Below are 11538 nucleotides of genomic sequence, written 5' to 3'. Positions count from 1 at the left end.
AAATATAGTTTTTCAATGCACAAAACTGTATAAAAAAGAATTTATTTTATTTTGGATATAAATGAAAAAGTAATGTATTAATTTCAACTTATTATATAGTCAGATATATATGAAAAATGGAATGGAAAATTGAATCTTAGACATAATTTGTTAAATCTGGAAAATATTGACATCATAATTCTAAATCAGTTCTGCATAGTTTTACATGATATACAACATTATAAAGTTACATAATATATATAGACAATCCTATTCTAATTATACTTTTTCACTTTGTTTTTCAAATACTTTGTAAAATAAATGCAGTCATATTACCAAATGTCTTTAATTTCTTTCATTCATAAAATTTTTAGCTTTTACGTTTTTAACTACATGCCACTTTTTTCACACTTATACATCGTACAAGGAAAATTTCACTCCAAGCTTTGTTGCTGAGACTTACGTAAAAATTGTAATAAACAACTCCACATCTTAATGTGAAAAAATTTACAATTCATCACTTTTCGGCTTAACAGTCTTTCCCTTACGATCAAATCCTTTTAATTCATTAGTCGCGTGCTTAGCAATATACTTGATGAAGTCATCAAGCTCCCTGCCACCTTCATATTTTACTGGATTATTCTTGGAGTTTTTGGGCGCCCAATAAAGCGTTGGAAATCCTCGAACTTCATACGGGGCAGGAACATCATTAGCAGTGGCATCGAACTTCACAATCTCGACATCTTCGGTCGCAAGTTTCTCACCTAATTCATCGTAAATAGGTGCCAGTTTCTTGCAATGACCACACCAAGGTGCATAAAATTCAATTAATGTATCTTTGTTATTGTTTGTAACAATTTCATCGAAGTTTCGGGCTACTCCAATTTTAACATCTCCAGTGTTATCTTCGGGTATTGGTTCAGATTTTAGATATGGTTCTAGAGTGCCAGCTTCTATATCTTTTAAGAACGCCTCAAATGTATCAACAGAAAATTCATCCTTCATAACGAACTTTTGGTTATTAGCGTTTCTTGCTAAAACAACAGGTTTATCACCCTTAACAAAATCAATTCCAAAATCATTTAATTCGTGCTGGAAGTCGTCTTTGGAAGAAATGGCGAAATTTAACTTGGGGAAGTCCTTAGCAACTTTGATGATTCTATTACGCCAGTAATTTGTACCCTTGGGATTCTTAACATAATCCACTGCATAGTATGCAACAACTAGTGGATTTTTAAACTCTCTTTCATTATCTCGGGTACGAACGCCCGCAATACCAAAGCTGGAATACACATTTAATTAAAAAAGATACTTATGATTTAAATATCGTATTAGTAAAACAAATATTCATGAAACTTACTAATTTTTATTAATGAATTCTTGAATATCACCCATAGACTCTACATATTCCACAGTGTTTGATTCAAATTTGTTCTGCAAAATTTTTGGTCTATATAGAACTATAGCATTCCTAGAAATCAAAAAAATATATTTTATTTTATGTGTAATTTTAGTCTTAAAGTAAATTTATGACAATGTAAATAAATTACTTATGTCCTTCTTTCTCTAAAAGTGATTTTGCTGTTGTATGTGCAAATCTAACTTTTTCTTTAAGTTTCTTTGAAACAGCATGGAAGGATGTCGCTAAGGCTGAGTCTTCCTTCTCAAAGAAACCTACAACGCTTACTTCATCAGAGTCTAAGAATGATTTCAAACAAGCTTCTCCACTTAATTCTTTAGATGCTGGACCAACTTGTGCCTAGAATAGATCATAGATACTTATACGAGATGATTAAATAATTTGTATATATCAAAATCCTACTTACCTTCATATACTTGGCAATACCAGCAGCTTCTCTAGGTCCATTGTAATCACTAACAAAATCACCTCTAGAAAAGATTTTCAATGTTGGATAACCACTAACTGAGTATTTGTTGCAGCTATCCTTTCCACTTTCTGTGCAATCTACTTTGGCAAGAGTAATTGGAGGATCATTACCCAAGAGCATTTCAGCAGCTTTTGCATATTCTGGTTTTAATCGTTTGCAATGACCACACCTAAACATTTGGTATTCGCATAGGTAAAAAATTAGTTTCAAGTGTAAAATTAAATTACTTTTATATTCACAGAAGTTGTACAAGTTAAAACAATAACAATTCCTTTATACAGAAACAAGAATAAGAATTTCAAATGTAACACATTCTCAACTATTAACGTGTCATAAGCCGGTATACTTGAAATTATCGAAATCGGAACTTAAAAAATACTTCCCTTGATCAATTTTCTTACAATTACAGTTGAAACAATAGAACAATATGAAAATAAAATTATTTTTGGTTCTATACAATTATCGTAAAAAAAACTACTTACCATGGTGCATAAAACATAACAAGCGTGTTCTCAAGCCGCTCTAATTCATGGCTAAAAGTATCATCGGTAAGTTCCACCACATCTTTTTCTTCAGCCAAGACATTAACAAAGATCAAGGAAAGGAAGGTAAAATACTTGAGCAACATTGTGGACAACAGTACTTGTTTCTAAATCAAATTCGGAACGCAATCTCTCTTCTAAAGACACTGCCTGTCGAAGACGTGGCTTTTGTTATAAGTTAGGGTAGCCACGCAGTGCTGTCGTGTTCTGATTGGCCGTTGCTTCTGAATGTGTGTGATGTATTTCCTTTACACAAGATCCAACACCTACACACTCGACTAAGACAAGATTCCAAACAACTCTCAGTAACAAAATGTATTTCGTCGACGTTCGCTTTGGTGGGGGAAACTGAAAAAGAATTTATAACAGTATCATTGCAAAGAATCTCTTCCGTCACAGGATGATCTACTTTAAATATAAACCATGATGTTTAACGTAAATATATTTTAACATTAATACGGCCGCTTGAATGTCTCATATATGTCTTATATAATTTAAATATTTATTTAATTTAAGTATAGTAATAATACTGGTAATAATCATAACATAAGAAATAAATTAGTAATGATATGCAATAATTAAATTTAAAATGAGTTTATTTTGTTGAAATACCACAATACTAATACTAGTACTGGAGTATCGATATTAAAAATTTGATACATATTAACTTTATATCATGAAGATTATCAATTATATATGGAAAATTTGGTTCTAAATTTAAATACATTGAAAAAATGGTAATTTCAGATCCCTCTAGAGTAATCAGCGTGAACTAAGTAGGATCATTGCCCGTGGCTTTTTCAAACAATGACTGTTAAAACAAGAGTCAAGTTGAAATTTTAAAAAATCGTGGTTCATATTTTACATCACTTAATTTCTTAATTAAAAATTATTTTGTGGTAATACATACTTCTATCCTTGAAATAATAAAATGTAACAATTTTATTTATGTATAGCGTATATTGTATATACAAATTTATATTTATTCTATGTGAAATAGATAAACAATAAAAATAAACATACTTGTTGATGACAACAAAATATTGATTTTGGGAACATTCGATTTAAAGAGGTTATTTATTTAAATTAAACTAATTGCGAGATACTAAAAATCGATTACAAGCGGTTTGAATTAACAAAAAGCTTTTTATCATTACATCTATATGTACGCAAGAATCCGAATAAAATATCGGACTAAAAAAAGACTTGTGCAATAATAAAAATGTAAAGGAATATCTCATATTACATAATATTGTAATCATGATAATGTTTAAGCATAGATCAATGTATTTCTCATTGATATATTACTCATCAAAACTTATCATTTTACACAGAATTTCCGATAAAATGATTACAAAGTGAAGAATAGATTATGTTTTGTCACTTGAGTTATCCATTATTACAAAGCACGATATTTGCTTATGCAATATTAATAGACATTTTGCTATTACAAGACATTGAAAAGTCACTTACATAATATTATCGTATTAACAATAATTATAATTATAATGCAAAAAATCTAGCATTTAGAATTTCGGATAGCGATAAGAAATGATTCTTAATACAAAAGAGTTTGTTAACATTGTTATGATCAAAGATAAAAATATATATAAAAAAATGAATAAAGAATACATAAAAAATGACAAAGTAATATAAAAAGATATCAAGTGTGTTGCTATTGCTATGTTTTCTTAGGATACAATGATATTTAATGATTTTATTAACGTTAAATAATTAATTATATGTAAAAATGAGCGTATGCATTTGTAGTAGTGCTATATATGCAGCCGCAATAAAGCATATTTTGACGCACAAACTTATTGAATGTGAATGAAATTGTAATAATTCTTTAAACGATAGTGATTGGTCGTTTGTCTATGTCTAGCGTGAACATGAATTTGCAGAATGAAAAGGAAAAGCCTTATGTAACCAACACGGGGATACGGGGAACAAAAGCATAATTTGGTTAGTTGCAAAGACGTTGTGTTATCTTGTGTTACAAAATATTAGGAAGACAAGAATTTTACTTTTTTTCCTATTTAACTAACGCTACAGATATCAATTAGCATGCATTATGGTAAGTGTTTGCGACATTATTGCAATAAAATTTAATGTTCTATGCATTCTTCATATGGATATTCAAATATTCATACATTTTATTAAAACTTCTAATACTTAATACAAGTAATTAATATAAGTAGAAATCAAATGGAAAGAAAAACTTGAATAGATTTGATATCTTTCTCTATAATACATTATGTCTGCTATTAAATTGAATTGATCGTTAAATACTCCGTGTAAGATTCGTACCTTGTTGATAAATGCTGTGAATAAATTGCTAAATGTTCCCTTGCATATCAGTTTTCTCAATTAAGCAATCATACAGTACTGATGTTTATATCCTGGAAAATGAATTGATAACAGTATTTGATAATTAATTTATTTAATTTCAAAATCATAATGAAATTAATAATTTATCACCTAATTGCGCATGACAATTTTTCAAAGATTAATGGAAGTAGGCCTACGCATAACAAATTCGATATTGTCCGATCGCTCGAATCGATCTAATCTTTTTGAGACTGTTAATAAGCGAACTTCGCAAAACTAATACATCAATTGCGAGCATTGCGAGTTGCGAGTTACATAGAAATGTAAGGATAGAGTAGTCGAGTCATATGATACTATGTAAGTGAATGCGATATTGGAGTAGAAAGGGAATGCTGTATAGAGGCCCCTGTCCTTGTCTAATACGCATGCACATTTGTACAGTAGTACGCAGGTCTAACAACGATCAACGAGCGCCAGAATGCATACCTGATTAGACAAGGACAAAAGGGGCCTATATGTAGCGTTCGCTTTTTATTCCAATACTGCTTTTTCAGCTCTCACGTACTCTATCTTTATATCTCTATAGTTGTAATTTTATGTTGTGACAGAGATAACTACCTTGGGGTTATGACCTAGTTATCTTTAATTGTGACCATAGACTTATACAGATGTAATCACGGGGAAGAAACTCCAGTAGAGGAGATAAGGCTTTTAACTTCCAGAGATGTGCTTCATAAATTGGTCGTAACTATAGCGCTGCGGTGGATTTGTTAGACTTTTACATTTAGCGCCACTCTTGCCTCTGAAGGTAAAGAAGGCATAAACTAAACTATTTTTCATAACTTTTTTCAATGTACTTGAAGTAAATATACAGTATGTCATGTGTTACAGAAAAATGTTGTTTAAATAAATGTAGATTTACATAATAGGGTTGAGTTTAGTTGTAAACATGATCGTATTGTAGATTACAAACACAGAGCGTGCTATATGATAAAGCCTACCAAATCGACTGGAGCGCCTTATTTGAGAAACATCTCCAACACACAAGAGCCATACTCCCACCAACGGAGTTTCTAGATCTGGTATATGACAATACGACCGTGATTCTGACTTCGTAACTTATCCCTACCCTCCACCTGCACTAATATGTATATCATACATTTAGTGCTTACCTGTCAGTGTGATAGGTTTTACGTCTGCTATCCAATTCTTTCATAAAATTGAGTTTATTTGATTATCAATCACAATATTCAAGTTTCTCTTACCTTGATAATTAAATGTATTAAATTTTTTATATTTCAGTTTGTTCGTCAATATATCCATTACGTCAACGTGTATCATTTATCCAGTGTTATAACAGGTAACAGATTTTTGACTTTTGAAATGTCGTATCATCATGACTTGTAGTTTCACTTTTTCTTTCATCGGCTTTATTTTTTGCACAATTGATCTCGATACCTTCTTTATTTCAGCGAAACTATTCTTCTTTATTATTTAAACAATCGCATTTATTACATAATTTTTTAAAATATATATCAATTAACAATAATATTATGTGTAACCTTTATACCATATATATTTCGATTTTATATGTTTTAGGCAACTTAAAAAACATGCCCTGTCCATTTTTGACACATCTTTCTGCAAATTACATTCGTAATTATGGAGCTTCTGTAATTATGAACTACCGTCAGCTTTGTCCAGTGATGTCTCAATTTTTTAGCACTCAAGTAAATAATACTGAGTCTGAACAGATTGAAAAAGCTATAAATAGTCAATGTCCATTTCTTGCTAAAGAACAAAATGCTGTAAAAGTAGCTAGTCCTATGGTTGAGGAAGATATTATCAATGTATCACCTTTAGAATCAAAGGAAAAAGGAAGCTTTCCATATGAAGAATTTTTTCATGAACAAATTATGAAAAAGAAAAAAGACCATTCTTATAGAGTGTTTAAAAAAGTTAATCGTTTAGCAGAAAGTTTCCCAATTGGAATAGAATACTCTTGGGGTGAGAAACCTATCACTGTTTGGTGTTCTAATGATTATTTGGGGATGTCACGACATCCAGCAGTAACAAATTCTGTTCGAGAAGCATTGAATAAATTTGGTGCAGGAGCAGGAGGAACTAGAAATATATCCGGGAATTCCGTAGGGCATGAGATTTTAGAAAAAAGACTTGCTTCTTTGCATCAGAAAGAAGCTGGCTTATTATTTACTTCTTGTTTTGTTGCTAATGACTCCACCTTATATACTTTAGCCAAACTTTTACCACATTGTCATATCTTCTCCGATGCTGGAAATCATGCATCCATGATTCAAGGTATAAGAAATAGTGGTGTACCAAAACATATTTTTAGGCACAATGATGTAAAACATCTTGAAGAATTACTTTCCAAAGTAGACAAAACTGTACCAAAAATCGTAGCATTTGAAACAGTACATTCTATGACTGGTGATATATGTCCTTTAGAAGACTTATGTGATATTGCACATAAATATAATGCTTTAACATTTGTTGATGAAGTTCATGCTGTTGGATTATATGGATATTCAGGAGCTGGCATTGGAGAGAGAGATAGGGTGCTTCATAAAATGGATATTATATCTGGTACCTTGGGAAAAGCTTTTGGCAATATGGGTGGTTACATTGTTGGATCCACTAAATTAATAGATATGATACGAAGTTATGCAGCAGGTTTTATTTTTACGACCTCATTACCACCAACAGTACTATATGGTACCTTAACAGCTGTTGAAATTTTAACTTCAGATGAAGGAAGATCATTAAGGGCTAGTCATCAAAAGAATGTAGCTTATATGAAATCTATTTTAACAGCTGCAGGTCTTCCATTAGAACAATCACCTTCTCACATTATACCGATAAAAGTAAATTTCCTTTATATTAGGTTTTCTATGCATTATTAATATTATTACATTAAATTACAATTGTCTTTCAGATTGGTGATCCATTATTATGTAGTCAATTAGCTGATTTATTAATAAAAGATAAGGGGCATTATGTTCAAGCGATCAATTATCCAACTGTTCCAAAGGGTGAAGAAAAATTAAGACTTGCCCCAACTCCAAAACATACTCTATCTATGATGGATCAGTTTGTAAAAGACATATTACATGTCTTTCATCGGTTGAATATACCGACGGTCGAACATAAGCCAGACAACATTCCATGTGCAATTCGAGTTCATTGACAAATATTAAATGTAAATGAATGAACTATCAAAGATTTGTATAATATAAATATAATTTATTTATGTACACAAATTTATATTATGTGAATACTTTTGCTGTTGAACAAGCATCTATTTATGGTGAAATGTTAAAGAAATTTAATCAAAGTTAATTTTATTACATAAAACATTCAATAAAACATTATTTAATAATATAATAGTATTTAATTACTCAGCAAATCTCTTGTAATAATAAGATTATATATATATATGTAATATTGCAACAGTTAGTTTTACTTTGGTATGGCATAAAAGGATACGAAATTATATCCGAGATGAATAGATCAGATTGTATAAGATTATTAAGTCTACAATCTATACTACATTTTGTCTATGGTTAAATCATATTTCACTAGAAAATTAAATGGTTCCGTTTCCGAAGTAACCAAAAATCCCTTGATCTTTTTCCGGTTTATCATCGTGTTGCACGCACGGCAAAATGAAAGCCAAGGGTGAAGTAAGTAAATATTTAAAATTATCTTTAAAAACTAAATTTGCCAATTAAGGAAAATCCTCTTTAATACCTATATTTTGTAAATTGTAATAGTTTATTCAAAATTATAAAAGTGATAGTTAGATGACATATTAACAGCGACTTAACCTAACACTTTATGGTCGCTAACACATGTTCATATATGATTTTAAGCTTTAATAATTTTTATATTTTGTTAAATTGAAGTACAAAATACGGTAGATATCAACGTAGAGTAATTTATATTTTCATCTCCATATACAATATAGTTCATGTGAAAAGAAATGTATAAATCATTCAATTTAATTTAAACTGAATTAAGAAAAAGAAAAGAAACAATGAAATAGGAAATAAGTGTATAAATACTAAACAAAATTGTACATATATTAGAAATAATCTCTCTGCAATATTCTTTGTACAGTTGAAGGAGTTTGAAGTAATCGGTCGTAAGTTACCGACCGAAAAAGAGACAACTACACCGTTGTATAAAATGAGAATATTTGCACCTGATGCTATCGTCGCAAAATCTAGATTTTGGTATTTTTTACGCCAACTCAAAAAATTTAAGAAATCTACGGGAGAAATTGTTTCTTTGAAACAGGTAATTGTTACATATATTGAACACTGATACAAAGCTCTTATTAAATATTTTATCCTAAATATATTATCTTTTAGATACCAGAAAAATCTCCAGTCAAAATCAAGAATTTTGGAATTTGGTTAAGATATGACTCAAGATCTGGAACTCATAATATGTATAGAGAATATAGAGATCTCTCTGTCAGTGGTGCTGTAACACAATGCTACAGAGATATGGGAGCTCGTCATCGTGCCCGTGCTCATTCAATTCAAATCATTAAAGTCGAAGTTGTAAAAGCGGCAAATTGTAGAAGACCTCAAGTCAAACAATTCCACGATTCGAAAATTAAATTCCCATTGCCAAAACGTATTCATCATAGGAATCGTATGCCACTTTTCAGTGTTCGAAAACCACGTACCTATTTTCTTTAAACATTTTGAATTAAATGATTTGCATATTAACATCAAATATATTACTCTAAATGAAATAAAACAACATCTATTATAATGCACTACCTTGTCAATTGTTTACCTGTGTTAATACATATATATAACCCCATTTTTGTCTTCTAAGTAATTTTTACAATTTTAAAATTTTATTATAAATAGTTATATAAACTAATCTGAATCTTTTACTTTGGTTAAAGTGTATGATGTCAAAATTGTTTACATAAACATATTACTACTACAATTACGCACGCAATTACGTACTTAGTTTGTAATGATTCATTTATGAATCATTACTATTAATTGGATTTGACTTCAATGTTGAAACTTGTATAGATTCTTAACATTTTTATCGTTTTGATTGAAATAACAAAGCTGATAAATATAAGTGATAGTTTTATTAAAACAATTCAAGTCCAGTCAATAGTTTTATTAAAGTAGTTCGAGAAGGTTATGTAAATAACTCATGTTTGAGGAAGCATATGTAATTTTTTAAGTTCTATTTACATTCTTAAATTTTAAAATTATTCCAAACATCAAAATTGTACAAATAAAAAGCAGAAAATATTCTTCTTTCGAAAATTAATATCAGTAGTTTTACTATATTATTTATCAAAACAATTATTATTTATTCCTAAATAAAAATGGGACAGTTTCATGGCAGTGGTATGAATACTCGCGTGATGTATGATGAAAAAAGCGATAATGGATTAGTTCTTGGTGGAAAATATTTACCAGAAGAACTATTAGCAGAAATTTTTTGTTATGTTGATTATAAATCATTATTAAATTGTCAATTGGTTTGCAAACTTTGGAAAATCTTAATTCAAACTTACGTTTGGCGTAAAAAAGCAGAAATTTCTTTCGGTCGATCACTTCTTTTGTATAAAGAAGTGCCTTGGCATGTCTATTATCTAATGTGTAAAAAGAAACCTTTTGAAAGAAACTTAGTGAAAAATCATTCTGGAGAATGTGGAAGGCATAAATACTGGAAAATTATTAGTGAAGGTGGTGATTGTTGGAAAGTAGAAAATCCTCCAGTGGGAGTTACACCTTTGCCAAATAACGAACTTATTTTTGAAGGAAAACAATTCTGTTTTGTTACTTCTTACCGTAGTTGCACTAAAGCACAAATAATTGACTTAGAAGTTGAAGGATTGACACCATATATGCTAGATGAGTTACAGCCTATAATAGTGGTATTACAAAATTTTAATTGTACTCAATGTGAACTTTTATAGAAAACATGACCTATATTATTATTTATAATTATGTTTATAGGTGAGTGAGTGGTACAGTTGTCGCTGGGATTGTCCAGCTTTATATGAATGTGTTATCAAATTATTAGGGGAAAATAATAGTGTCATAGACCTTTTTCACTTTCGTGATAGTATTGAAGGAGAAAAACAAAATCAGTGGCATCAGGTATATTTTATACATATAATATAAAGATAAAATGTTGTAGAAGTAATAAAATACATTTACATTTTACTTCAGATGTCACATGAGTTTAAAAACTATGGACCTGGACTCAGAAAAATTTCTTTTTATCATGGCGGTGCTGATAAATTATTTTGGGCTGGACACTATGGTAGTAAAATGGCAGGCGCATGTGTATATGTGAAAATTCCTACTTGTCAACTTCATGAAGATAAATAAATCAATATATCATCTAATGCGGACTAATAAAATATAATGCAGAATATGTTATTGAATGAAATTGAAGTAAATTTTTATTAAAAATATGAATCATGTTCATACGATTAGAAACTATTTTCAAAATATTTATATTATTCAAAGTACAATATTTCGTTATAAATATTTGTATATCTTATCATTGAGTTATTAAGAATATTTATTAAACTGTATATAAAAATTACAATGTAACATGAATTTTAAGCATATAATGTTGTATAATATAACAGTTATAATGATTAACATTTTGTGCAAACTTACATAAATGATATATATGTATATGTAATATCATATTTTATAAATGTTGCATAATTATAAAAAATAAAAGTATTTAATGCTCTATATTTTTTAAAATCT

General features: G+C 29.6%; 4 protein-coding genes across 5 annotated transcripts; 3 read left to right on the top strand and 1 right to left on the bottom strand.

Moving 5' to 3' along the window:
- Positions 1-146: 146 nt before the first annotated feature.
- LOC100648662 (protein disulfide-isomerase A3) lies at positions 147-5501 on the bottom strand. Of its 2 annotated transcripts, none has more exons than XM_003393020.4 (7): positions 5360-5501; positions 4721-4812; positions 2351-2758; positions 1806-2037; positions 1530-1738; positions 1340-1450; positions 147-1261 (listed from the first exon to the last, which is right to left on the bottom strand). In XM_003393020.4, the coding sequence occupies exons 3-7, from the start codon at positions 2494-2496 to the stop codon at positions 487-489; spliced, it is 1473 nt and encodes a 490-aa protein (XP_003393068.1). In that variant the 5' UTR covers positions 2497-2758; positions 4721-4812; positions 5360-5501; the 3' UTR covers positions 147-486. The 2 variants fall into 2 exon arrangements, with proteins under 2 accessions (XP_003393068.1, XP_012163643.1); XM_012308253.3 differs by lacking the exon at positions 5360-5501 and adding an exon at positions 4892-5094.
- LOC100648776 (5-aminolevulinate synthase, erythroid-specific, mitochondrial) lies at positions 4285-8143 on the top strand. The gene is made up of 4 exons (XM_003393021.4): positions 4285-4487; positions 6044-6101; positions 6341-7626; positions 7698-8143. Exons 1-4 carry the CDS (start codon positions 4485-4487, stop codon positions 7947-7949), a joined length of 1599 nt encoding a protein of 532 aa, XP_003393069.2. The 5' UTR covers positions 4285-4484; the 3' UTR covers positions 7950-8143.
- A 163-nt stretch (positions 8144-8306) lies between these two features.
- LOC100648890 (60S ribosomal protein L18a) lies at positions 8307-9551 on the top strand. Its single transcript, XM_003393022.4, has 3 exons — positions 8307-8445; positions 8882-9061; positions 9136-9551. Exons 1-3 carry the CDS (start codon positions 8428-8430, stop codon positions 9469-9471), a joined length of 534 nt encoding a protein of 177 aa, XP_003393070.1. The 5' UTR covers positions 8307-8427; the 3' UTR covers positions 9472-9551.
- A 153-nt stretch (positions 9552-9704) lies between these two features.
- LOC100648541 (F-box only protein 44) lies at positions 9705-11523 on the top strand. The gene is made up of 3 exons (XM_003393019.4): positions 9705-10685; positions 10768-10911; positions 10984-11523. The coding sequence occupies exons 1-3, from the start codon at positions 10131-10133 to the stop codon at positions 11143-11145; spliced, it is 861 nt and encodes a 286-aa protein (XP_003393067.3). The 5' UTR covers positions 9705-10130; the 3' UTR covers positions 11146-11523.
- Positions 11524-11538: the final 15 nt, after the last annotated feature.

This window comes from Bombus terrestris, chromosome 1 (genome assembly GCF_910591885.1).
Source record: "Bombus terrestris chromosome 1, iyBomTerr1.2, whole genome shotgun sequence".
NCBI lineage: Eukaryota > Metazoa > Arthropoda > Insecta > Hymenoptera > Apidae > Bombus > Bombus terrestris.
The sequence above is the reverse complement of the archived record's forward strand: the minus strand, read 5'-3'. Positions and strand labels throughout refer to the sequence as shown.

Excerpts from the sequence above, each read along its gene's own strand:
- LOC100648776 (XM_003393021.4), top strand. Across the intron at positions 6,102-6,340 it reads TTTATCCAGTGTTATAACAG|GCAACTTAAAAAACATGCCC; the intron begins GTAACAGATTTT and ends TATATGTTTTAG. Across the intron at positions 7,627-7,697 it reads CTCACATTATACCGATAAAA|ATTGGTGATCCATTATTATG; the intron begins GTAAATTTCCTT and ends ATTGTCTTTCAG.
- LOC100648890 (XM_003393022.4), top strand. Across the intron at positions 9,062-9,135 it reads AAATTGTTTCTTTGAAACAG|ATACCAGAAAAATCTCCAGT; the intron begins GTAATTGTTACA and ends ATTATCTTTTAG.
- LOC100648541 (XM_003393019.4), top strand. The coding sequence starts at position 10,131 with ATGGGACAGTTTCATGGCAGTGGTATGAATACTCGCGTGATGTATGAT. Across the intron at positions 10,686-10,767 it reads AGTTACAGCCTATAATAGTG|GTGAGTGAGTGGTACAGTTG; the intron begins GTATTACAAAAT and ends TTATGTTTATAG. Across the intron at positions 10,912-10,983 it reads AACAAAATCAGTGGCATCAG|ATGTCACATGAGTTTAAAAA; the intron begins GTATATTTTATA and ends ATTTTACTTCAG.
- LOC100648662 (XM_003393020.4), bottom strand. The coding sequence starts at position 2,496 with ATGTTGCTCAAGTATTTTACCTTCCTTTCCTTGATCTTTGTTAATGTC. Across the intron at positions 1,739-1,805 it reads GTATTGCCAAGTATATGAAG|GCACAAGTTGGTCCAGCATC; the intron begins GTAAGTAGGATT and ends GATCTATTCTAG. Across the intron at positions 1,262-1,339 it reads GAATTCATTAATAAAAATTA|CTTTGGTATTGCGGGCGTTC; the intron begins GTAAGTTTCATG and ends TGTGTATTCCAG.